The sequence below is a fragment of the Cornus florida genome, unplaced genomic scaffold (assembly GCF_030987335.1).
Source record: "Cornus florida cultivar Cherokee Brave unplaced genomic scaffold, ASM3098733v1 CherokeeBrave_3.0.0_Hap2_Chr03, whole genome shotgun sequence".
In the NCBI taxonomy this organism is placed as follows: domain Eukaryota; kingdom Viridiplantae; phylum Streptophyta; class Magnoliopsida; order Cornales; family Cornaceae; genus Cornus; species Cornus florida.
The window spans coordinates 84,962,320-84,990,214 of record NW_026775573.1 but is presented as its reverse complement, the minus strand read 5'-3'; the positions used below and the strand labels follow the sequence as shown (position 1 = coordinate 84,990,214).

Genomic DNA, 27,895 nt, shown 5'->3' with positions numbered 1-27,895 from the left:
GAAGAAAAACCAAGAGAGAACAAAATCCCGTCTCTCTCTCTCTCTCTCTCTCTCTCTATCGACTATCAAACAGTGAATTTGAAAAAGCTTTGTACAACGTCATTGTATTATAGCCCACGAGGACTATCCGGTGGCTCCAAAAACGTCATATTCTTTGTCTGTAAGTTTCTATATTCAGCTCAAAAAACTCTCTCCTTTGATCGCTTCAGTCTCTCTCTCAATCGATTTCTCACTGTTGTTACTGCATCACTTTATTGAGCTTAATTGTGGGTCACACATATACGTCTGTAGCATTATTTGTTTACATATATCCATATTAAGACTCAATTTTGAAGCAGCTGAAAACCCTAGGTTTAGCTTCATCCTAACCAAATTACGGACTTCAAAGTTGTCTCTCTCTTAAATAGAGGTAAATTATGACTCGTTTTCGTTTTCAGATGTTAATTTTGATTATCGTGGCTGTTCTATGACTTTCTTTCACGTGGATTATATTACGGAATGTGTATATCTGCTTTATTAAGTGATTATTATTATTATTATTATTTTCTGTTTCAGATAGGTTCGTGTTATGACAGTTATGTTTAAGAAAAAAATTCTGTTTTTGTTTAAGCTGAAGTAGATCCGCATCTATAGTGTTCTATAGTATTGTTGTTGTTATTTATTTATTTGGGTGAATATTAAGATAATTGCTTTAGTTCTATTAAGCTAAACAGCTAAACCCATGGTAGACCTAGAGAGGGTGTCAGGGTGAATGGGTCTTAAATCATCGATTAAATAGTTAAACTGAAATTCATTTAAACTAACTTTAACAACAATTTAAATATAAATTATCAGACAAATATTTAGTAAAAAATAGTAGAGTGCAAAAATACAAAATATAAATCATGCCATACAACAAGAACATCGATTTTTACATGATAAACTTTAAATGGAAAAAATCAGAGACTTAGTCAAATACTCAAAGGTGATCAAATTTGATCCACAAAGAAAGGTATTTCAAACTAGTTCTTAGTTTCTAAATCAAAGAAAGAGCCTAATTACCTCAGAATCCGACTCACACCATTATTCCTCCTGGAACCCACTTTTCATGTGATTCGCTGTTCCTCTTGTAACTATCTTCTTTGGTAGTCTTCCAGGCTTTTAGTTTGCGTGGATTGATTTATGTTGACTCCTTGTAGCACTTCAATTGTGGTTGATCAACAATCAACAATAACGCTCGTCATTCTATATGCAAAGATAATGAAGGAAAGAAACAAAATTCTAGCAATCGATTACTAGAGTGCACTTAGCATTCATTCTAACATTACGCCTCTATATGCTTGATGTATATTTCTGGAAGACGGTGGGCCCCATATAGGCTCCTATGTGTAGTTGGTACTATCGACTGTTGCAATGAAATGGATTTTTCTTTCTGAATGGTTAAGGGTTTTAAGACTTCAAAACCTATTTGGAAACTGCTATTCGCAGGTTCCGCCCAAACCAATCTAGTCCAACGAGGAGATATCAATAGCTTCGATCGATTGAACTCCTTGCACTTTGAAGTTTGAGCACTTTGGTTTTTCAATCCAAAAACACTTTTTATGCATTCAAAACAATTTTCTTTTAAGATGAAATCATGTTTGTAATGAATCCTAAACATGAATAACGATGCGATTGCATTTGTAATTTGATATTGAATCCTTAATATCTCCTTGAATTCTTTGGATTGAGGTAACTCAACTACCTTTTGAAAAAAGTGAGGAAATTAAAATTGAAGTTACACTCTTGTTTTGAACGAAATTCTAAATCTTATTGACTTAACATAGCAAATATACTACTCCCCCTCTATCATATCATATCAAAATGATTTCCTATTAAATCATCATCACATCAATCTTTATCCTTTTTCTCCCCCATTTGTCACAAAATTAACAAATAAAGCAAGTAAATACATTAGGCATGTGATAAATAGCAATTTTAGAATTAACCAATTACATGCACCAACTGAAATTTTTAAACAAATTTGCTCCTTAAAAAGAATAGTAAGTTGAGCATCTGTGTATAAATATAAACTAAAACTAACCAAATTTTGGCCTTTCCAAAGAATTTTCTTCAAGATTTTCTTACCATTCTTAAACAACCTCTTAGGCAATGGGAGGAATATAGAACTCTAATAAATTTGGATGAAAAAAGAATTGCCTTTGTCAGCTGCATCCTACTTGCAAATGAAAGGTTTATTAGTCCATGACTTAATGCTGGCAGTTATACAATGAACAAAATGGACAAAGAGGGTCACTGCCAATAGCTCTCAATTTTAAAGTAATAAGAGACATCCCAAGAAATTTCATGGGAAGTGGCCTTTTGAGAAACCAGGCATGCTCAGGATTTGCGGCTTGGATTCTTCATGAACCCTTGAAAAGAAAATGAAACTCTTCCTCTTATTTGGAATCAAACCAGAGTAAGAAAAGAATTTATTAATAGAATCCTGAGATAGAGTCGGAGTTTCCATAGGAGAAATCCTCTTATTTGGAATCAAACCAGAGTAAGAAAATAATTTATTAATAGAATCCTGAGATAGAGTCGGAGTTTCCATAGGAGAAAAGAAGATGGGTGATATTTTGAGAACTGCTTCTAGGTTAGAATTTGAAATTTCCAGTTTGAGTTTCTTTCTGAATAAAACCATTAAGGGAATCCACAAATAAACTAGATAGGTAAGGGGGCAGTTGACATACCCATCAAAGTCCCTCTTACCTTTGGAGTAGCCAACAAGTTCTCTATCGATGTTGATGGAGAAAGAAATATATATATAGCCCCAAATCCACTTAGTGACCTCCTCAGGAAAGTTCATAACTTTTGAAACTGAGATAAGAAAGTCCTAATCATATGGGTATATATGCTTTCATAATGTCCACTTTGATTGCACATAGGCCATGATCTCTGTGATAAATCCTGAGCAATTCTTGCACCAGTAAGAGATTGTCAATGACCTTTCTCCTCTAGAAAAGACTAGCTTGGTATTGACCTATAAGAGATGGCAGAGCTCCAATGCATTTATACATCATGTTATTACACAATAGGGGTCTAAATTTTGAAAGGTTGATAGAGTTAGAAGACTTTGGAATTAAGAGAAATAGCAGTGCAGTTAATTTCTTTAAGGATAGAACCAGAGATAAAAGAAATAGCTTTTTGCACACGTGAAGTCACTTCCAATACATCCCAAGCCTTTCTAAAGAATTTAGCACTAAACATGTCGGGGCTTGAGGCTTTATTTTCCCTGAGACAAATTAAGACCTCTTTAATTTCCAAGGGAGTAACCTCCTAAATGAAATGAATGCATATATGATGTGAAATATTCTTTATCTTTAACACTATTTTATATGGTGCTGATTTGACCAATTCAGAAGAGGCTCGGTCGAGTCCACAGGGACCGATGTGATTCCAGTTCCTTCCAGTATATCATGGTTATTAAAATTCTGCTCCAGATCTTATGATCCTATGATTTTATGATCCCAAACTACTGAATTGATCCCGATCCGACAAAAAAATCCCATGAGGGTAGAATCCCTGTGGAATTTTATAGGATCGCAGGAACTGCGAGATCTCAACCAATCCTATTATAAAGCTATAGAATAGTACTCTTTTGTTCCTTTTAGATGAGTTAGGACCTAAGATGCAAAAAAAAAAAAAGGGGGGAAAAAAAGGAAAAAAGGAAAAAAGAAAAGAAAAGAAAGAAAGAAAGAAAGAGAAAATTAATAAATGAATGTCAATACCAACTTAATGTCCTAAATATGATAATATTTCAAAATTTTCTTCTCATTTCCACTATAAAATGATTCTCTAAGTCTGCTTTGAATTGTTTAACTGTTTTAAACCGTTTGTTTAGGAGACTGATTCTTCATTTTTTACCAAGTATGAGTTCAACATTATTTTCTTTCCATAATTTTTTTTCTTTCATTTAGTTATTTTGCTATGATATGTGCATTTTCAAAAACAATATGTCAACCACTGAGTTCAATCTCCATCTCTTTCTCTCTAAAGCTCAATAAATTTACTTCAAACAAGTCAATTTTTTATACACACAAATCTTTAGCACTTATTATTATTATTTCTCTATGTTTACAAGCTGTCTTATAATATCCTTGAACGAGGTTACTCCAATCAAATCAATCTTTTATGCACACAAATCTCTAGCACATTTTTTATTTATTTATTTATTTTTCTCTTTCTCTCTATGTTTTATAATCTCTCTTATAATATCCTTGGACGAGTAGCTTGAGTTTGTAAAATAGAATTTTGTCTGTGCAAGTTAAACATTTCCTTATCTTGTGTGATTGTAAAAATATTTTCGGACCACATTCCTTTGGTTTTGGAATGTGGAGGATTGAGACTTCGTTGTACTCCATTCAGATTTGAGAACATGTGGCTTCGAGTGGTGGATTTTCAGGGGAAAGTGCGGTCTTGGTGGGAGGAGGACATGGTGGGAGGAACGTCGAGTCTTATTTTGTCAGGAAAGCTTCAACTCCTGAAAAACAAACTCAAAAGATAGAATAAGGAGGTGAATAGGGCCCTCACATTGCTGAGATTAATAGATTGGAAGGGGTGGGTGGTATTGTTGAGTCCCAACGTAATAGGAGAACAGCTTGTCAGGTAGAATGTGTTTAGATTGCGGTTATAGAGGAAATTTCGTGGCAACAGAAATCTCGGGCTTTGTGGCTCAAAGAGGGAGACTGTAATACAAAGTTTTTTCATAGAACTGCTAATGCTCATAGGAGGGGCAATCATATTGGGCGGATGTGTGTGGACGGAACGGTGTTGAATACAGAGGAGGAGGTGCGTGGGGGGATCGTTTCTTTCTACTAGAAGCTATTCTCTGAGCCTCTGCGTTGGAGGCCACTGCTTGATGGTCTTATTTTTGATTCTATATCAGCTGTGGATAGGGATGGGTTAGAGAGTCCCTTTACGGAGGAGGAGGTTTTGAAGGCTTTGAATAGTTGTAATGGTGACAAGGCTCCAAGTCCAAATGGCTTCACAATGAGATTTTTATTGGAGAGCAGGGAGGTGGTTAGACAGGAGGTTATGGGCACTTTTTATGAGTTCCATTCTAATGGGAGGTTCGAAAAGTCACTGAATACATCTTTTATTGCTGTTATTCCTAAGAAGGGTGGTGCTTCTAACGTTAAGGATTTTAGACCAATAAGTCTGATTGGGTGTATGTATAAGCTTATCGCCAAAGTCCTTGCGTTAAGATTGAGGGACGTTCTGACGGAGTCATCTCTGAGTCTCAAAATGCGTTCATTGGGGGTAGACAAATCCTGGATTCCGCTCTCATTAGTAGTGAATGTGTGGATCATAGGCCCAGTAGTGGTGTTCCTAGAGTTCTGTGTAAGCTTGATTTTGAGAAAGCCTGTGATCATGTTTGCTGGAAATTTTTGTTTTATCTGTTAGAGAGGATGGGTTTCGGAGAGAGATGGATCGAAACATGCGTTTCCTATGTTAGATTTTCTGTGTTGGTGAATGGGTCTCCATCCGGGTTTTTTGGCAGTTCTCGTGGTTTAAGGCAAGGGGACCCACTCTCCCCTTTCCTGTTCATTATTGTTATGGAGGCTCTTAGTAGGTTGATGAGAAGGGCTGTGGATTTGGGATTTATCAGGAGCTTCAAGATTGGTCCAGATTTAGCTCAGCAGATGGAGATCTCTCACCTGCTTTTCGCGGATGACACTCTGGTTTTCTATGAGGCAGAGGTGTCCCAATTGAGATATTTGAGATGTGTCCTGGTTTGCTTTTAGGCTATTTCAGGTTTGAAAGTCAACGTGGGCAAGAGTGTGCTTGTCCCTGTGGGGGAGGTTCAGGAGGTGGATTCTCTTACAGCGGTTTTAGGGTGTGGGATGAGCTTCTTCCCTATTTCTTACTTGGGCTCGCTGTTAGGTGACTCGTCAAGGAGGGTGGGAAGTTGGGACCCGGTGATTGAGCTTTTCGAGAGAAGGTTGGCTGGGTGGAAAAAGCAATATCTTTCGAGGGGAGGAAAAGTTACTTTGGTGAAGTGTACTTTGTCCTGTCTTCCAACTTATTTTCTTTCGCTTTTCCAGATCCCTTCCTCTATTGTTGTAATACTTGAGATGCTTCAATGGAACTTCCTATGGGGCGGACGGGGAGAGGAGTTTAAATTTCATCTTGTCCGGTGGGAGCAGGTTTGCAGGCCTTTTAAGTTGGGAGGTCTAGGGATTAGGAGATTGGCTCCTTTCAACAGAGCACTCCTTGGTAAGTGGTTATGGAGATTCGGTAGTAAAAGACTTAGGTTATGGAGGAAGGTTGTTTCATGTCGGTTTGGGGAGGAGAGAGGGGGATGGTCATCTAGGCCAGTTAGATCTGCTGTCGGCGTGGGGGTGTGGAAATCCATTGGGAAGGGTTGGGATGAGTTCTCTAAGCATATTAGATTCAGAGTTCGGGAAGGAAGGGATGTCCGGTTTTGGGAGGATACTTGGTGAGAGGATCGTCCATTGTCTTGTTTGTTCCCAAGGTTGTTCAAGATTGCTGTTGATAGACATGCTTTGGTTGCTGACTGCTATCGACTCGATAGCGGTAGGTTGTCTTGGGATGTGTGGTTCTGGCGATCCTTCAGGATTGGGAATTGGATGACGTCAATGGCTTGCTGGACCTTTTGTATAGATAGGAGGTGGATGGTACTAGTTCGGATTCTTTGGTGCCTTCTTCGCAGGGGGCTTTTCAGGTCCGGTCTTTCTTTCTTTGCCTCTCTGGGTTTCACGGTACCAATTTCCCGTGGAAAATGGTTTGGCATTCGAAGGCTCCTCTTAGGGTCGCCTTTTTTGTTTGGATTGCAGCTTGGGGTAGGATCTTGACTCTGGACAATTTGAGAAAGAGAAGACAAATCATAGTCAACCAGTGTTGTCTGTACAAGAATGATGGAGAGGCTGTGGATCACCTTCTTTTTTGTTTTCCTGTGGCTCATGATTGCAGAAGTCTTATTTTGGGTCTTTTTGGCGTCCAGTGGGTTATGCCCCGGACCTCAAGGGATTTGATTGACATTTGGAGGGGCCAAAGGTAGGGGCTCATGTTCGTAATTATTGGAGGGTCCCCCCTTTGTGTTTGGCGGAGCCTTTGGAAAGAGTGGAATAGAAGATCTTTTGATGGGAAGAAATTCTCCATTGGGGCGTTGAAGCTTTCTATTATTTGTTCTCTTTTTAGTTGGGTAATGGGGAGAAATTGTATATCTTTAGATGAAATTGTGGACTTTTTGGGTTAGGACTCCCCCTTTCTCTTTTTTTTTTTTTTCCGGTTTTTGTACAGCTCTTGGGACGCATTCCCCTTTTGAACGCTTTCTAATACATTTTTACTTATCAATATATATATATATCTATATGTATATATTTTCATAAATTGTATGATTGGAAAATGATAATTCATGAAATTTTGTTGTGATGTGCTATCATGGTAACTTCTATATAAATTAAACATTTTAATACTAAAGTCTAAGACTTTGTTTATTAGTGTGAGGGATAATGTGTTCCAAGATTATTCAGAAAGCTTTTGTAGGTTTGTGTGTTTTAAAACTTCTCTTAATTCTGTTATATCGTTTTAGAGGACATATTTGGCCTTGTGTAGTTTGTGAGGGATGCATTCCTCTTTTGAACGCTTTTTCAATACATTATTACTTATAAAAAATATATATATATATATATTTCTGTTATATTGTTTTTCATTTAGTTTTGATTTCTTGTTCTGTATTTGTTAGAAATATTTAATGCACAGATGATCTTAGGTATTATTGTTCTCATTTTAGAAAATCTTACGATTCTCAGTCTTAGCTATAGGACCCCAAATCAATCCAACATAGGATCTGACTTTTAATAACATTGTGATATTTCAAATAAAAAAAATGTGTATCAGACTCGGACCGAGCCTCAGATGCTTGGTCAATGTGCTTGAAATTATTAAGGAAATCTTTTGGAATATTTTTTCAAAAGTTTTAGATTAGTTCATAGTATATTTTCTAATAAATTTTTAAAATGCAGAAATATTTTTTGATATTATTTTCGTCTTTCTCGTTTTGTAGAACCCATTGATTCTTGAACTGAGCCTACAATTTGATCCTAGGACCTCCAAATTGATCCAAAATAGGATCTTGATTTCAAAACCTTGTTTAGAAGTAAAGCAAAGGATGAGGACAAATGGTAAATTTTTGAATTTTGAAGCAATGAAAAATGTGCAGACTGTATGGATGATTTATTTTGTTAGTCTTGGGTTAATATAGTTTCTTTTTTAAGAAAAACAAAAAAGTCAATCTTACTTTGCGATGAAAATTCTCTTGAGTTTGAATTGATTGCCAGTGTAAGACTGAGTAGCATGCATACTATTACAGAGTTGTTTGACTGTCACCTGTATGGACATTTTTCGACACACCCAGCAATCTTCTGGGTACTGAAATTGGTTTTTATGTTCAAACATACAGCGAACAAGGATCAAACTAGTATACTACATGTCTGTAATTATGTAGGAAAGTTCAATTTTATAAGGTAAATCATAATGTTAAGGTGCCACTAGAAGATATGAAAACTTTGGCCATTTTCAGTATTATTGCGGAATGAGATAAAATGGAGGGTTTCACCAGGGAATGAGGAAAAGCCTTAAAGGAACATGATGTAAACTATTCACACGTCCTTGTAGTCTCCAGTCCTCCTTCCTTTTTTAATTATTTTAAATTAGAGATGTTTATTTTCTATTAAATTATTCGGTTACTTAAGGAATTCATCGACATGATATTTGTGCTCTTGTGAAGGATGATTCAATTTTTTTGCTTCTAAGATATGTTCTGCTGTAGTATTGCATCTCATTGAACTAGATAGTTGCTATGTTCACACTTGGATTATCTTTAATCATGAATATAAAGGTCAAGAAGCTATGTAGTCAAACTCACGGGGTAGGTTTTAGGTCGTCGTTAACATACTGTAGTCCCTTGTTAAATGTGCTCGATGTTCTTTCTAGTAACTTCCCGCGGTTCTTGATGTGCCTAATTTTCCTGTTTAAATTGTGATATGCAATTGGAAAACAACAAGTATAATTCTTTGCTAAAGTATGGCACCACTTGATGCTCGTGCAGTTATCTGTCACTGGGAGAAAGATTTTTAGTTCAAACGTATTGACAGTCATGATATCACATTGACATGGATTGAAACGTGACCAAATTGTGAGCTTTATCGTGACAGTCATGATATCACTTTGACATGGATTGAAATGATGTTAAAATGTCTGAAGGTTTAGGTTTTGTAAATTGGGTATACAAATGAAGGTTTGATATAGGATGGTTTTAGGCAAATGTCTGATGGATGAGGACGATGAGATGGTGATGTTCTAGTATATACGTAATTAAGTTGCGTTCTAGTTTTTTAACTTTTATGTAATTGAGTTCCGCAAATTTTTAAGAGAATGTCTTGGGTGTTCCCAAGATCCACAGTGGATTTGATTGAGGCTTGGAGAGGGAGTCTAGTGGAGAGCTGAGCTAGGTATGTTTGGAGGGCCACTCTCCTTTGTTTATGGTGCGGCTTGTGGTGTGAGAGAAATAGGAGATCCTTTGAGGGTGAGGAGACTGCTATTTGGTCTCTCAAATACAAGATATTGTATTCTTTATTTTTTTCGATTCATGGGCGCATTTGTAAATCTTTGGGACATCTTTTGGATTTTGTGGGTAGCTTAAAGCTATAGTTGTTGCCTTTGGCGTCTTGTGTATTATTTTGGGAACGCTCCCCTCTTGAGCGCCTTTTATGAAATCTTACTTATCAAAAAAAAATAATAATAATAAAAAAAAATTAAAAAAAGGAAAGAAAAGAAAAGAAAAGAATCCGATATCCAGTGTTATCCAACCAATCAGGATGCTAAGAATAGTACACTGGGGATGGTACTTGGGGAAAGAGGGATTCTTTCACCATGACATAGTCAACTGATGGTGCAAAAGTATGAAAATGAGATTATTCTGATGAGTGGCACAAAAGTATTTTGGTACCTAATACCTATATATAAAAATAAAGGGTATATACAAATTGTACTAATAACTGTGGTATTAAATTGATGAGTTATACTATGAAACTTTGGGATAAAATGATTGGATGACGACTAAGATGGGAAGGTTTGTTTGTTTTTTTTTTAATTTTTTTTTTTCTCCTACTAAGACGGGAAATTGAATTGTCAAAATATCATATTTGGATTTATGCCAGCTAGATCAAAGGTGGAGCTTATTTGCTGTTTAGGGAGAGTGAGACTAATGGAAAAATATAGAGAGAAGAATAAAGATATTTATATGGTGTTTATTGATTTCGAGAAAGCCTATGATATGGTACTTAGAGATTTAATATTGAGGGTTTTAGAAAATATTGGAGTCACAAAGGGATAAACTGACATGATAAAGGACATGAGTAATGGAAGTATTATTAATAGTTATTAGATTGTGGGATACAAGTGTATTTCCAATTACTGTAGGCTTAATTCTATGATCAACATTAAAATCATATTTTTTTGGCCTTAGTCATGGGTGAACTGACAAGACACATTCATGATAAGATTCCATGGTGTATGTTATTTGATGAATAATATTGTTTTAATTGATGAAACTAAAGAAGCTGTGCTAAATTGGAGGTTTGGACTTTGGAGGGAAGTGCCAGAACTAAAAGGATTTAAGATATGTAGGAATAAAACTGAATTTGTAGAGTGTAAGTTTAATAAATCTAGAAATATGAATAGGGATGTAGTGACTATTGAGGATCATGAGATACCAAAAACATTTTCAATATTTAGGCTCAAATTTTCACAATGAAGGATTAATTGAAGATGTTAATTATAGAATCAACACGTGGCAGGTCAAATGGAGGAGTGCATCTAGAATGTTGTGTGTCAGTGTATCCCTCTAAGATGGAAAAGGAAGTTCTAAGCTATTAGAACAGTCATTCTTTATGGGTCAGTGGGCTGCCAAGAAATAACTTATACATAAAGTGAGTATGTCGGTGATTCAGAGAAACAAATGTTGAGATGAATGTGCTGCAAGATAAGAAAGCATAAAATAATAATAATAATAACAAACACTCATTCTGAGATGGTTGAAATAGTACCCATTGGAGATAAAATGAGAGAGAATCAATTAAGATGTTGTAAAAAAGACTCACTAAGTGCTCTGGTTAGGAAGAGTGACATGATCTGCATTGAGGAAAATGTTAGGGAAAGGGACGACGAGAACTAACGTGGATAGACTTACTCAAGAAAGATATGATAGCTTAGAAGGTGTGGACAAGGCTGTACACATGTCCGACATGACTACGAGTGTCTTCGAGTTTGAATATATAATTTTTTGTCTAGTTAGACACGACATGGACATGAGGGGGACACATTTAGAACACTATTGAGACATGGCGGGTAGTTTTGCAATTATTTTTCCGAAGGCGAGGTTTCAATGCAATTTTAAATCGTATTATAGGTTAATTGAAAAAACAATGTAAAGTTTTTGAAAATATGAACACCCATCCAACTTCAAGCTTCAAATTAGTGATTACATTCATGATAATGTGGATAAAATGAGCAAAAATTAGTATTTTTGTATATTTAATAATATATTATACTGTTATTTTATTATCATATCCATTTGTGTTCCTGTCCTTTTCTCTGAGATTTGTCATATCGTTGTGTTCGCAATGTGTTGTAATTGTGTCATTATTTGTATCCATGCTTCATAGCTGATAATATATGATTTTTCAAGGGCTATGATTTTGGATGGAGTGGAATGAAAAAATACGATTTGTATTGCCAACGTAGTTAAGAAAAGGCTTTGTTGAGTTGATTTGAGTATACTTAATTGACAGTGCACATAGTGGAAGCCAATGTTACCCATGACTTGGGCACTTTTGGACACGGGTGGAGATCCCTTGAGACCCCTCCAAAGGGTTCTTAGAAGCTTAATAATGCCCCTTTCGATGCTCAGGATACCTCTCTTGGGGCTCATCCTCATCCACGATCTTTTTACTCTCCTCACGATCACGTCTTTTCGAGCCTTTATACGTACCGTAGAATACTTGCCACCTTCCCTTAAGTGCAGACTTGCCTGATTTAGGCCACAGGACTGCTCTTTTTCAAAGGCTGAAAAGGAATTAAAAATATTTGATGATGATGCTATAACCTTGTTTAGGCTTCCTGTTCTACCTTCATGTGGAGGAATACAAACATCTTACCACCTTGTCCCAATTACTTTGAGTTCACCTTAGTATGAACTTCTCCTTAACTCTTCACTCTTGTTTGGGCTTAGAGGTTGGATTTTAGGGGCAAGATTGGGTAGCATGACCAAAATAAAATATTCACAATATAAACATTTTGTAGTTTTAATGGAACCTCAACCCTAATTGCAAAAGGGTCACTATAAGTGAGATCAAGCTTGAAGGATTTACCTTACAAGCATCAACTTCAATGCATGCTCTAGCATTAATAATACTCGAATTCATGCAAGTTGACTCATCAAGAAATAGCATTTGGCTTACTATACTAGTCACTAAAACCATAATCTGTCCAAAGTTCCAATGGAAAGTTGTAAAAATTTACCCAAATAGGAATGCTTGAAAATTTGCTTTATGATAATTGCATTCGAGGGAACCATTTTTTGACGATAAAAAGTTTTCCTCCAAAATAAAAAGGCCCACCTTCAAGTGTTTTCTTAACATCTTCGTCATTCTTATTCTTGACCTATTGCAAGAGGTTCCCGCCACTGTGAGGTCTGGAGAGGGTTAGATGTACATAGCCTTACCTCCGCATGCATAGATGCTCTTTCCTGACTTGAACCCGTGACCTCTAGGTCACAGTGTAACAATTTATCTTTGAGTTGGATAAGATGCTTTTGCCATTGTAATAGCCATTTCTGCTGCTTCTAAATCAGCTTTCGTTGCCGATGAGCAGCTGATGAACCTCCAGCAAGAAACTAAAATCAACTGGAAAATCAAATATCTTCGTTGGATATCTCTTCTTTTTCGTGCATAAAAGATTTTTCCTTATTGCTTCAATGGAGTAATAGTGAGAGAATGTAAATAGAGAAACGGGAGTGATCGTGTTACCCTTTACTCTCATCAGTACCTTCCTCGCATTTGATATAAAGAAAGGGTTAGATATATATATATATATATATATATATATAAAGAGAGAGAGAGAGAGAGAGAGAGAGAGAGGAGTGGTGATGGTGGTTGTGGTTACAGCTGTGAGGGAGAGAAGCAGGAATGGAGATGCTAAGAGGGGTAGTTGAATTGAAAAATGATTGTGTTCTATATTTTATTTACAGATTAGGGTTAGGGTTAGATATATATATATATATATATATATATATATATAGATAGATAGAGAGAGAGAGAGGAGTGGTGATGGTGGTTGTGGTTATAGCTGTGAGGGAGAGAAGCGGGAATAGAGATGCTAAGAGGGGTAGTTGAATTGAAAAATTATTGTGTTCTATATTTTATTTATCGAAAAAAAAAAAATCGGTATATTTCAAAAAAGAATTGATCCAAACCCACATGTTATAAAGAGAATGACAGAAAGAGAGAACAACCTAGAGAAAGAGCACGACCTAGAGAGTAGAGAGAGGGGACATATATATATTAATATAGCATGTATAGAGAGACAGAATGTCCCTACAGAGAGGTGGCATATTATATATATATATATATATATATACATATTTATGTACACAGAGAGAGAATATCCCTACCTTGAGCTTAGGGCTGTAAATGAGCCGAGTCGAGCAGAGCTTTGGGTTGTTCGGGCTTGGCTCGGCTCAACCGAAGGAATGATGAGCTCAGCTTGAGCTCAATCGAGCCTTGCCTGCACAGGATCGAGCTCGGCTCGGCGGCTCATTTATACCCCCCTCCCCCCGCCCCAAAAAAAAAAAAAAAAAACATATATGAATCTCTGTGTTGTGGTGCCCGAGTGATCTTGACTTTCATAATTCCATATCAATTTTTTCTGTATTTCATCTCCAAATTAGCCTCACAGTTAAAAACAAACGCTCACAATTTCGATCATACCAATATAAAGAGAAGTGAGACCAGATGAGAAAGAGAGGGAGTGTACTAAGCTGATAGAGTAGCATTTTTCAGCAGTCACCGATTCCGCTATCGGTGGGTTCATTTTCTGATAGTGATGCCGCTGCTATGTCATTTGTGTTTGGGGGTGGGGGTTGTTTTGTGGCAGGTAATGGAGAGAGAATAGATAATGTTGTGGAAGTAGGGGTTAAAAAGATTAATGGGGGAGTGGGCTTCGAAATGGGCTTGGTTAATTTTATTTTATTTTCAATAGGGTGAGATGGGCCTGGACTTTTCTAATTTTAAAATGGATGAAATGTTATGAGTACAAGTTGGGTTGGGCTGAATACACTTGGACTTGGCCTTTATTGGTGGGTTAAAATGAAATAATAATGTGAGTTAATTAAATATGGATTCAAATATATATACACACACACATATGCATATGTGTATATATTTCGAACTCAAATTGAGTATTTAAATGAGCCTGTTCACGAACGCGTTCACATACAAACGAGCCGAGTAGAGAGGTGTTTGAGTTTGGCTCGTTTAATAAACGAGCCTAGAAATTTTGTTTGAGCTTGGTTCATTTAGTAAACAAACGAATACGAACCGAGCTCATAGTGAGCCAACCTCGAACTGTTTGTTGAATGCTTGGTTCATTTACAGCCCTACTTGAGCTGGGTCGTAAATGAACATCTCAGCTAAATGCTTTGAGGAAGAAGAGAGAAGATGAACTTTACGTACAAAACGATTGTGTGCATTTTGGTTATATTTGGGGTTATATTTGTCAAACCACATGTCAATTAAGGGTAAAAATGTAACTTCACCTCCTTGAAGCGTAATTTTGTCATTATATAAAAATTAGTTAAACTTATCTAACATTCAACTAATGGACTAGACCTAATTTTTATTTTCTTCAAACCTCGGGGAAGGTTGATTACAGTTTTGACCATTGTTTAAGCTGAAGGTGAAAAGTGCAAACCTTATGGGGTGATGGTAATTTAGCCTAAAGAAATTTAGGGTTAATTTCACAAAATCTCCTGAACTATAATTTTTTGTCATATTGCAACCCTGTGTTAAACTTTTTACCACATTAACACGAACCATTTTGATGTTCAAAAAGTAATGGTAACATTATAGTGCCCTTTTTTTATTAACCAAAATGCCCCAAGGGGAGAATGAAAGTAAATATAGCTTTAAAGATAAGAGGGGGGGTGGTGGGGGTGGGGGTGTGTGTTAATAATTGTTTTTATTTTATTTTCTTTCACTTTTTCTTTAGGTATGGATGAAATAATGTATTATTATTTATAAACTAAAAGATATGAATGTCATATTAGTTCCCAAATTCATTTAGAACTATTTGATTTGTATGTGTGTGTGTGAAATAATCGGGCAGATCCACATTCCATTATTTCCATCCGCTATTAACATCCCCATACTGTTTTGGCTTTATTTGTTTTTTTCTTTTTCCTAATTTATGTGATTGTTCCAACTGTTTACTAAAGAATTACGTTTTGAAGTCTATATTAGGCAGAAAGCTCGGCATCTCTGTAGGTTTTGCATCTTCCTTTTCCCCCTATTGGATAATGATTTAGGTTGCCAATTGTTCTCAGTTGGTTTTCATCTAAAGGAGCAGAAATTTTCATATCCTGTTTTCGTTTTTATTCTTTTTCTTAGTTTCCATGATGTTGTCTGGATGTATTGAGGAATCATCACGAGTACCTAGTGTAAAGTAGCCATTTTTGTGAGGATGGATAAAAAGGAAAGAAAAGGGACCTGGTACATAACTGTCCCAAGGATGGAAGCCTTCGGTTATGAAGCAATTTGTTCAACTATGATTTCTGATCTTAATCTGCTTCTGAGTTCTTCCTCTTCATCATCTTCATCTTCATCTTTGTCCCATATGAATGGGGTCAGCCACATGAATTATCCTTTTCCATTCTTTCCTATTATAAATCCTGGATCTTACAATATTTAATTTTTTAAAATCATTTTTAATTACTGTTGAAAGATATAAAAAGTTGAAGAGAGACATTAAAACGTGCAGAACATAAGAATATAACGTGGTTCAGCTACTAGGGCTTACATCCACGACACACAAAGCCCAAAGGGTTACATCTCTTTCATTCCATTCTCTATTAATTTTGTTTACAATCACCACCTCTATTTATAGGTAAATTGGGGAACACTTGTAACTATAATACAAATTTGGCAACACCTTGTTGCCCAAGTAAAGCAACATAACATTCTGTCGAGGAGTGATTTAAGGGCTTAAGTCACTCATATAATTATTCTTTAACAATTACTTCAATCCCATGTAAGTTTTGGATGGCCTCTTTGTCGCTTACCTTCTAGGCAAACAACCCTTCCTCTCCTAACCGGTGCATCTTCCGCTTTACATTTTAAATGACCATACCACCAAGGCCTACTTTCTCTAATTTTATCACAAATAGGAGCTACTCCCAGCTTCCCCCTCACTCGTGCATCTTCGAGCCACCGACTGTGACGTCAACGACAATGAGGATCTGTCTGTCCCGACGAGTTCTCTCCCTTCTCTGCACTATTATTGTTAGTATTACTCTTTGGTTTTCCTGCGATTGGAAGTCCAGCTTTTTTGTAGCCGAAGCCGCCCTGGATCTCTTGCTCCGTGACCGGCCGTGAGACGATGTATTTGGGTTGGCCATGGCTTTTTTTTTCTGGTGGTTGTGGTTGTGGTTATGGTGTTGTGTGGGTGTGTTGGCGGTGGTGGTTGAGAGGGGATTACAGAGAGAGGTATAGTGGATTTTTGAGGTGAGAGTATGGTTTGATACGCGTGTCATGAGGGTTAGTTTTGTCAATTAATAGGCCTAATATGTCGTGAAATAACTGAATTAAATAATCAAGGGTAAATATGCCTTTGAAACTTCAGGGGGTGTCAATGTAAAGAAGTGCTTTGACTGTCCGCTGAGTGGCATTGACCGAAACCTCAGGGGTGTCAATGCAATTTACCCTAGAATCAAAGATTCCATCCCTTTTCACTGAACTAGAGTCGCCCCTGTTGTGTACGCCTTTTACTAATCAACGGTAATCATAACTTTGACTTAGTATTGGTAAGCGTGCTTGCTTTAAGGGGTCCATTTCAAACAAAGCGGCTTTAATCTCTTCTTCTGCTCCACCAGCAATCAACTGTCTATTTTCTTCTTCAGTAACTAGGGCCATCACAATTGGTGAATTCACTACATGAACCCAATAAGAGACTGGAAAAAAATCCAACTCATTTGGTTTAACCCCTGGCTGACATGGGATCAAAAATAAAACTCCCTCCGTCCCAAGTTAAGTGTCGCTTATGGGGGTTAGTAATTTTTAAGGGGACATGTGGGACATGCATTGTCTTCCTGAAAAATTACTAACTTGCCCTTTTAAGTTATGAATATTCAAGTTTGAAATTTTAAACTCAAAGGACAAATATGGAAAGATGTGAAATATATTGTTTGAAAAAGGAAAGTGGACTATTATTTTGGGACAGACAAAAAAGGAAAGCATGACACTTATTTTGGGACGGAGGGAGTAACTGATTATCAAAATTCCACGGATTTCTCTTCATCATCCTTATGACCATCTCTTTATTAGGAAGAAAAAACTGAAATACTTGATTTTAGGCTAATCCGATAGCCAAACATGAGTAAATATCATAAATCATGTTAGGATAATCTGATAGCCAAACATGAGCATGTAAATAAATCATATTCTGCTAATCTGATAGCTAAACACGAGTAAGTAAATATCTTAAGTCATGTTAGGCTAATTCAATAGACAAACGTGAGCAAGTAAATAAATCATATTCGGCTAATCCGATAACAAAACATGAATAAGTAAATATATTAATCATGTTAGGCTAATCCGATAGCCAAACATGAGCAAATAAAAAGTTGTAAATCATGTTACGCTAATCCGATAGCCAAACATGAGTAAATAAATATCATAAATCATGTTAGGCTAATCCAAATAGCCAAACGCGAGGAAGTATAGTATCATAATAAACGAATGCTTGTGAAACCTTATTTAATGAGCTGATTGGACTGGACTTTTATTTTTGTCATTGAGAAACTGTGAAATGATTTAATCTCTTAAATGGAGGGATTGATTAATTAAAGCAGAATTTTGCGTGATTGCCTCGTGCAACCACACGATTATATGAAATGAGGGAAATGATTGAGGTATGTGGGGCAGGGTGTACCTTGCCTAATTTTGGTTCATTCCCCTAATGGACTGCTCTGGATTTACGATTCCTTCCAAAGTTATGCTTTGGAGTAATTTAAATTTGATATGAGATGAGTAAATTATTGTCATACCTTGGCTGTTTTTACCTTTGTTGTTATGCTTTGGAGTAATTTAAATTTGATATGAGATGAGTAAATTATTGTCATGCCTTGGCTGTGTTTACCTTTGTTGTATTATTCATGATTGTGCGCCATGATCTCATTTTGGGAGAATGGGGTTGGAAAGAAAGGACTAGTTATGTCCTGTGGTTTTTACTTGTTTATCCCACGTAAAATTCTTGCGTATCTGCTCTTAATTCTTTTTGTGGTTATATTATTGTGTTATTGGATACAAGCTATAATGAATAACTTGAACAAATTAAAAATTTGAAACACAATCCGCAAACAATCAGTGATTAACTAAAATTTTGAAATTAATATCCATGAGACCTATTCACCCTCCTCCTTTATGTCTAATTCACTGCTTGCAGCTTGACCTAATTAAAGCTGGGTAAGGGTCCACTAATCTATCATTGCCATTCACATGGATATGTAAGATGATCTCATAATGTTCCTGGTGCTCAAAAATCCTTGGCGGAAACATAATTAGTTCTTTTTTCTATTTTAGGTAAACAGCAGCATTGGGTTGGCACTTGATTTTGCTTAAAATGGTGATCCTTGTGGAAATTCTTATATTTCATTATGTTCTGATACTTATCAAAAAAAAAAAAAAAAATTTCATTATGTTCTGATGATCCTTCTGCATTTATATGGCCCTCTTTTTTGGTGAATCAAGGGGCGTAAGCAGTGCCAATTTCAATCAAGTAGCTACACTATTTGAAATCCCTTGCGTACCTAGATTGATGTTTCTAAGAGTTATTATTGATAAATTTCTATTTTCATATGTTTTAATGTTGATACATTGTTACTCTGTTCCAATGAGTATAAGTAGAACCGAAAATTTGAAATTGAACACAAAGGTGAAAAAGAATAAATTCTGATATTCTCTTTTCATATATCATATGTTAGTTTACAGGCCTATATATATGGAAGTATGTTACAAATTCTATCTAAGGAAAAGATATTTATAGATCATAATTTTTAAATAAGTCAACTGTCTAACTATGGATAATTTCTAATAATCCTCCCTAACTAATTTCCTAACAATTCAGCCTAGATCTTTCCACACTCCCCCTCAAGCTGGCTCGAAAAAATATCTTGCATTCCCAAGTTTGCATGTAAGATTGTCAAATTTCCCCTTCGGTAATCCTTTAGTGAGGATATCTGCTACCTGTTCTCCTGTAGGAATATAGGGCATACATATCACTCCTTCTAATTTCTCCTTAATAGAATGTCGATCTACTTCCACATGCTTAATCCTATTATGTTGGACCGGATTGTGAGCTATGTTGATTGCAGCTTTATTATCACAGTAAACCTTCATAGGCATCGGACTTGAGATTTTAAGATCTTCAAGTAATCTTTTCAGCCACAAAAGTTCACAAATTCCATGAGCAACTACTTTGAACTCAGCTTCTGCACTACTCCTTGTTACAATGGTTTGCTTCTTGCTCCTCCAAGTAACCAAGTTTCCTCCAACATAAGTATAGTAACCTGAAGTAGACCTTCTATTCGTCAACTACCTCCCGAATCAGCATCGGTATAGGCTTCTAATCCTTAGATGGCCATGGTTTTCAAACAACAAACCTCTTCGAGGTGATCCCTTTAGGTATTTGAGAATCCGGTAGACTGCCTCAAAGTGTTCTTCTCCTGGTGAGTGCAGAAATTGACTCACTACACTCACTGCAAAGGCAATATCTGGCCGAGTGTGTGAAAGATAAATGAGTCTTCTAACCAGCCTTTGGAATTGCTCTCGATTCACCACTTTTTCTGCACTTGCTGCCTGCAACTTTAAATTGGGCTCCATAGGTGTTTCCACCGGTTTGCAGCCAAGTAAACCTGTTTCCATAAGTAAATCCAACACATAATTCCTTTGAGAGACAAATATCCCTCTCTTGGATCTGGCAAATTCCATTCCCAGGAAGTATTTCGAAGCTCTAAGATCTTTTATCTCAAATTCCTTTGCAAGAAAAGACTTCAAATCCTCTAATTCTCTTTTATTATCTCCGGTCAAGATTATGCCATCCACAATCTTACCATCACTTGAATGTTTGTAGAACAAAGTGTGATCAACCTGACTTTAACGATACCCATGACCCTTGATAGCTGTAGTGAATCGATTAAACCATGCTCTGGGTGATTGTTTCAGACCATATAGCGATTTCTTCAATTTACACACCTTTCCAGCTCCATAATCATTTTCAAATCCTGGTGGTCGATTCATAAACACTGCTTCCTCTAGCTCACCATTTAAGAATGCATTCTTTACATCTAACTGATGCAATGGCCAACTCAAGCTTCCAGCAAGAGATGACAACACCCGTACGGAATTTACCTTTGCCACTGGGGCAAAGGTTTCCTGGTAATCTGGTCCATATGTTTGGGTGAAGCCTTTAGCTAGGAGTCTCGCCTTGTATCTCTCAATATTACCATCAGCCTTATATTTGACCGTGAACACCCATTTGCAGCCTACAGTCTTCTTCTCCCTTGGCAACTCAACAATCTCCCAAGTTTTATTCTTGTCAAGAGTCCCTCATCTCTTCCATAACTGCTACCTTCCACTCAGTATGATTCTAGGCTTCCTGTATAGTTCTAGGAATTGAAACACTAGAGAGATTAGTAGTAAAAGCTCTATAATTTGGAGACAATCTATGGTAGGACACGTATTTAGCAATAGGGTGTATGGTACAAGACTCTTTGTAAGTGCAATAGGAATATTAAGGTCACGAGAAATGCTCTCTTCATTGCTGGTTTCAGGAATTAAAGATGGATTAGAGACAAAAATACCTGTTTCATTCAAGTTGCCTTTATCTGGAGAATTTTCTTGCCAGGTAGTAGGTTGGTGCTCTTTATTGTGATCCTTCCTTCTTCGACAGTAAACACGGAGCTCAGATTGAGGTTGGATTTGAAGTGGTTTTCCCCCTGAAGTGTAGTCTATAATGTTGGACTCAATAGGCTTCAGAGAGGTTGAAATAGTGGGTTCAGTAGGTATGGTAGAGTTTGGTGAAACACTCGACAATGGTAAAGAGCCCAATACTTCCCAAAAATTGTCTTCCCTCTCATTACTCTCCCCCTTAAGAGTATTTTTGGTGAAATGGGGTTGAGTCTCAAAAAAGGTCACTTCCATACTCGCAAAGAATTTTTTAGAGGTAAGGTTATAACATTTGTACCCTTTCTGTTTAGGAGAGTCCCAACAAACACGCACTTTTCAGCCCTAGGATAAAGTTTTGAACGGTCCCGTGTATGAACATGTACAAAAGCAGTGCATCCAAACACTGAAAAGGTAATGAGGTGAAGATCCTAATATGGGGAAAAACTGACAGTACGCTGTTTAGGGGCGTCTCAAATTTCAACACCTAGTTGGCATTCTGTTGATCAAGTATGAAGCAGTAAGAATAGCCTCACCCCATTGATATTTAGGAACCCCCATAGTGAACATTATTGCCCTAGCAACCTCAAGTAAATGGCGGTTTTTTCTCTCAGCTATCCCCTTTTGCTGTGGGGTATCAAAGCTAGTGGACTGATGGAAAATACCCTTTTCTTTCAAAAATTCACCAAGAATAGAGTTAAAGAATTCTTTTCCGTTATCGTTTCTAAATACTTGAATCCAGGTTTGAAACTGGTTTTCAATCATGGCATAGATGATAGAACTCTTTAAACACTCTCGTAGCCTCAGATTTTTCTCTCAAAAGATTACCCAACACACTCTAGTATGGTCATCAATGAAAGTGATGAACCACCTAGTTCCAGTCATATTAGTAACCCGAGAAGGCCGCACACATCACTATGAATCAAATAAAATGGTTTGGATGCTTGATATAAATGAGAAGGATGAGAAACACGATGATGCTTTGATAATTGACAAGATTCACATTGAAATAACGAAGGATTTAAATTTTTGAACATGGATGGAAACAAATGTTTTAAGTAAGAGAAGAAATTGGGATGGCCTAACATATAGTGCCATAACATTATTTGACTTTTAACAGAAATAGAAATATCACTACTACTTGCAGCTTAAGCTTGTCCACTCTTGAAGATTTCATTATCAAAATAATAGATTCCATTAACCATCCTAGCACTGCCAATCATCTTCCTCGAATATAGGTCCTGAAATTCATAGTGAGAATCAAGAAATTTGACAACACAGTTAGAATCTTTGGTGAGTTTACTAACTGATAAAAGATTGCATGAAAGGTTAGGCACATGGAGGACAGATTTTAAAACAATGTTTTCTGAGACAACTATAGCACCTTTTCCTGCAACTAGAGACAAACTACCATCAGCAATACGAATTTTTAAGTGACCAGAATTTGGAAAATATGTACTAAACAAATGTGATAAACTAGTCATGTGATCAGATGCACCAGAATCAATGATCCAAGGTGCCGGATTTAAAGAACTAGTGAGAGCACTTAAAGAGCTACCTTTTTGGGCAAGAGAACCTGAGGAGACACTTGAAACCTGAGTTTGGTTCAGCAGTTTGGAGAGATGATCAAGCTGCTCCTTATTGAATGGAGATGTCTCGGTTTCAGTAATAGCCTGCATTCCACGCCCATTCTTGTCTCCAAATCTGGCTACCTTCCAATTTGCTCGTTTTCCATGTAGTTTCTAGCATGTTTTTCGCGTGTGCCTTTTGTTTGTTACAGAAATCACACCAAATCTTGGTTTTCTCTTCAATCTTCTGCTGTAGGTGATTTGTTGGTTTTGGATTAACTGCAGTTGCTGCCATTTCAGTGGCTGTTACATTGAGTGCAGAGTTCTCACTATGAGTGCTAGAAGATTTCTTTCTCATCATCACCAACATGCGGCTTTCTTCCCTCCTAACTTCCGAGAAGACTTCTCTAGTGGTAGGCAGTGGCTCTTGGCCTAGAATACGCCCTCTCACTTCGTCTAACTCAGCATTGAGTCCAGCCAAAAATTCAAAAACACGGTCCTTCTTAACTGTTTTCTTGAATTGGGCACTATCACCTGCACACTTCCATTCAAAATCATAAAAGAGGTCAAGTTCTTGCCACAGACCTTGTAATATGTTGTAATACTTTGTAACAGTCTGATCTTCTCGTCTTGTTTCTCGGATCCTTGTTTTAATTTCATAGACTTGTGCAGAATTGCCTAAGTCCGAGTATGTCTCACTCACTGCGTCCCATAATTCTTTGGCAGTGGAGGGATACATAAATGTCTGGCCTATCTCCGATTTCATGGAGTTGACTAGCCATGACATAATCATGGAATTTTCTGCATCCCAAACGGCAATGCTGGATCATCTTCCTTTGGGGCCTTCTTTGCACCAGTTAAATAACCAATCTTCCCCCGCCCTCGGACGAACAGCTTTATGGATTGAGACCACCGTAGAAAATTCTGTCCATTCAGCCGATGAGTGGTAATTTGGAGGATTGGGTTGTCACCTGAACCGGATGAAGTGATCTGGGATTTCCGAGCATTTGAAGAATCGACCGAAACTTCCTCAGTGGAGATTCCAGACATCGCGGATTTAACCGAAGAAATTGTCCAGAAACGACGAAGAGAAATAGAAGAAAGTTTTCTATAATTCTGGTATAAACGACCAGAATTAACGATGAATATTTGCTGATTTTATCGGATAATCAGCAGAACAATGGAGTAATTTACCATCCTAGTGAGGGCGGCTCTGATACCATGAACATAAAGGTGAAGAAGAATAAATTCTGATATTCACTTTTCATATATCATATGTTAGTTTACAGACGTGTATTACAAATTCTACATAAGGAAAAGATATTTACAGATAATAATTTAAAAAAATTCAACTATCTAACTAAAAATCCACCCTAACTAATTTCCTAACAAATCAGCCTAGAACTTTCCACAGAAATCTTTTAACATTTTGCAATTTTAAAGTGTGTTATAGATTTCAGATATTCTTTTTTCACAATGATGGTTGTTACCTAGATTTTCATTTTCACAATGGGCGTTGTTGCCTGGTTAAGTAGTAGAATACTTGAGCATCGAGCCATTAGCAGTTTAGCACGAATTCAAGCATCAGAGCATCCACTTTGTGAAACACTAAAAGCTTAAGTCTGTGTCAAGTACTCCCTCCCTAGAACTTTTCTGTAGCTAGATCTAAACCAGGTGATGCCCTCATATTCTTTATTGCAATCAGGGCATCTATGTTTAGTGGAATTTTTTCTTTTTGCAATGAAATTTGTGCTTCATGATAAAATGGCACTAGAAGCATGTTTTTCTTTACAACAGAAGGACGCATTATCTTTTTTGTTGTTTTGATCTGTTGGGTCTTTTTTTGTCAACTTTTCACAAGATTTATACTTCATATTTGACACTTATGATTCCCCAAAATAAGTAGGCAAGTTCTTTGCAACATTTTCCATTGTTATTTGACTTATTCAACTTCTTGTTTTCTTTTGATTTACAGGAAGGTTTTCTAGGTGGAGATTGTGTTGATACGAGACTTTCTGAACTTTGTTGTATAGCAAATTAGGTGGCCGAATGGATGATGGGGGGCAACGTGAAAATGGGAGACAGAGAGTGGATTACTATAAAGGTGTACAAATTCCGGTAATAACAATTGAACAATTATGCAATGGCCAAAAAAACAAAAAAAAAAAAAAAAGAGAATAGATTCGACTTTCTAATTCTTCCTCTTGGTTTAGTATGCAAGTGTAGATCGATCTGAATAGAATAAAATGATATACTTTGCTTCCTTTTTCAAATATAATTGCAGTGGAATATGATGCCCCAGTACCAGTTGAATGATCAGAATGCCTTCAATATGCATAAGAGGATCGTGAACATCATTAAGGAGAGGAGTGTTGCTATTGAAGAACGGGATAGGGCACTATCTGAAAGAAATGCAGCCTTTGATGAGCGAGATATGGCATTCCAACAGCGAGATACAGCAATTGTTGAGCGAGATAATGCCCTTAGGGAACGAGACAACGCCATTGCTGCCCTTCAATTCCATGAAACCACCATGAAAAGCACATTGAGTTGTGGAATTCAACGTGGAACGAAGCGCGTGCACCGCCCCATCAACCATCCTACCAGTGTTGCTGAAGCTGCTTACAACACAAGGGAAGGACACATAACTGATGCCTTCCCAGTATCAGCCATTTCATCTGAAGTTGTTAAGTCACGGCAGCCAAAACGGGAAACGGAAAGCAAGGTTGTTTCACCTACAACATCGAAATCACCAAAGAAGCGAAAGAAAATAGGTGAGGATTTGAATAGGCGTGTCACTACTCATGGGTCAAAGGCTGAGTGGGATTCTCAGGATTTTGACTTGATGAACCAGGTTAATTTTGATGACTCTACCATGCCAGTGCCTTTCTGCTCATGCACCGGAGAACGTCGGCAGTGTTACAAATGGGGGAATGGGGGCTGGCAGTCATCTTGTTGCACCACAACCCTATCAGTATATCCACTGCCACAGATGCCGAACAAGCGCCATGCACGAATGGGTGGCCGGAAGATGAGTGGTAGTGTTTTTACCAGATTGCTGAATCAATTGGCAGCAGATGGTCATGATGTGTCAGTGCCCCTGGATCTCAAGAACTACTGGGCCAAACATGGTACTAATCGCTACATTACTATAAAGTAATTTATCGACAATCCTCAAAGAATGGAATGTAGTTTCTTTTTTATGCCTATATTTCTAACCTAACCAAAATGTTTCTGAAGTGGACGAAAAGGGTAGATAGAGCTTCGAGTATCGGAGTAGTTTCCAAGCTCTTCTATTTGAAATTAAACTTTGTGATTTTTGTAACCCTTTTCCCCAAAAAGAAGGGGAATTTTTGTTAATTGTTGGGAAGTTGAACAAAATATATTGCAGTATAAGTGGCTTGCTTGTTTTGCTGTAAAAAATTTATTTTTAGATGGCAAATTTTATGTTTGAGTCAGCAGCGGGTAAAAAAAACTAATCTCCTATTTCAAAATTTTATTCTTCGAGAGCAGCACTATTGGACCAAGCGTCACGGATGAAGAAGCCAGTCCGAGGAACTTCTTTTGACACACCTATGCGTGTATGTACATATATAGCTAAATCTTTCCACACGTGTTCTTTTTAGTTCCTTTCATTATTTTTTCAGTTACTTTATTCTTCTTCTTCATTTTTTTATTTTTTATTTTTTTTATTCGTCTTTACGTATGTATTTATATATATACACACATACATACATATACATACAAGCATCGTTATCTTTCGACTTCCATTTTTTATCAATGTCTTTACGTATGTATTTATATATATACACACATACATACATATACATACAAGCATCGTTATCTTTCGACTTCCATTTTTTATCAATACCTCCCTCTTTTTTATCACAAAATTATATTCATCTCTTTTTGCAAAATAACTAAAACTCAATTTCACAATTTTACTTCAATTAAAACTCAATTTCATAATGTTACTTCAATTAAACTTTCCATGAAAAACCAGATGTAGGTGCAAAATTTCAATCAACTAAAAATAGTTAAAAGAAAAAAATACAACTCACCCAAAGAAAATAACAAATAGCAATAATTATTCAGAGAAAAACGTATATTGCTCGATGATCTTTATTGGAGGTCTAGGTCTCCATTTATATACAAAAAGATGGTAGAATTATAGTAGGACTCGCATTGCTTGCCCTCTAATTCATTTCATATATAATGTTCTTTCCTATAATGTTGTTTCCTTCCACACTTCTTTCCATGCTAGATTTCTCCTTTTGTTGAACTTCCTTATATGAAGGATCCTTTATTTGGTAGGACTAATTCTGTCTTTAAATGAGTCTGGGCCGAATACAACTTGGTCCAACTGACTTTATTGACGGGCTGGAAGTTCAATATTGGCGATCTTGGGCCGTTGGTGATTTTATCTAGGCTTGAACAGGGTTGGGCTCTTGTAACCCACCAAAAGATTAAGAATGAAGCCTTTGTTGTGGCTATGTGGCTGGCTTTTATTGGAGCGGGATTTTTCCCTCCATACTTTGCCCCCAATTCCCTTTTTAATTAGACTATGGCTCTTAATTAGAAGGAAATTGAAGTTGTACGGTTGCCAATTTTGTAAAAGGCGGTTTCGAGGAGCGACCATTGACATTCTAACCAAAGGGTTTCTTTGCAACTTGCTTTTGGCTTCACTGCGTTCATTGTGCTCATTACTTCAACGCGATTCCAGGTTAGTCCCTTATCCGCTTCTCTAATTTCCTTCGCATCATGAGCTCTTCACCCACCCACGGTCATATAAAAATTATGGATTCTGAATCCACACCCTCGTCGTCGCCCATTCTTCTTAGAATTCCTCCTCCTAGGGTTTCTAAACCCCTCGAATCTGCAAATGATTCAATCATTCAGATGGATGATTCTTCACCCCAAGCGGAAGTATCTACTTCCGGGTCAGATGGTGTTTTCACAAAAGAAGAAAGAAAGATGATTCCGTCTATTCGGCGTATCAAGTTCACCATTGACTCCGTAATGGAGGAATTTGAGATTCCTGAAGGGGTGGAAATTGTTGAATACCTC

At 37.0% G+C, this 27,895-nt stretch overlaps 1 protein-coding gene across 7 annotated transcripts; it reads left to right on the top strand.

The window, feature by feature from the left end:
• On the top strand, positions 1-26,307 carry LOC132300822 (protein BASIC PENTACYSTEINE4-like). Of its 7 annotated transcripts, none has more exons than XM_059798071.1 (4): positions 1-160; positions 18,900-18,942; positions 24,804-24,946; positions 25,113-26,307. In XM_059798071.1, exons 3-4 carry the CDS (start codon positions 24,878-24,880, stop codon positions 25,986-25,988), a joined length of 945 nt encoding a protein of 314 aa, XP_059654054.1. In that variant the 5' UTR covers positions 1-160; positions 18,900-18,942; positions 24,804-24,877; the 3' UTR covers positions 25,989-26,307. The 7 variants fall into 7 exon arrangements, with proteins under 7 accessions (XP_059654054.1, XP_059654050.1, XP_059654052.1 ...); XM_059798067.1 differs by lacking the exon at positions 18,900-18,942 and adding an exon at positions 339-409; XM_059798068.1 differs by lacking the exon at positions 1-160 and adding an exon at positions 168-409.
• Positions 26,308-27,895: the final 1,588 nt, after the last annotated feature.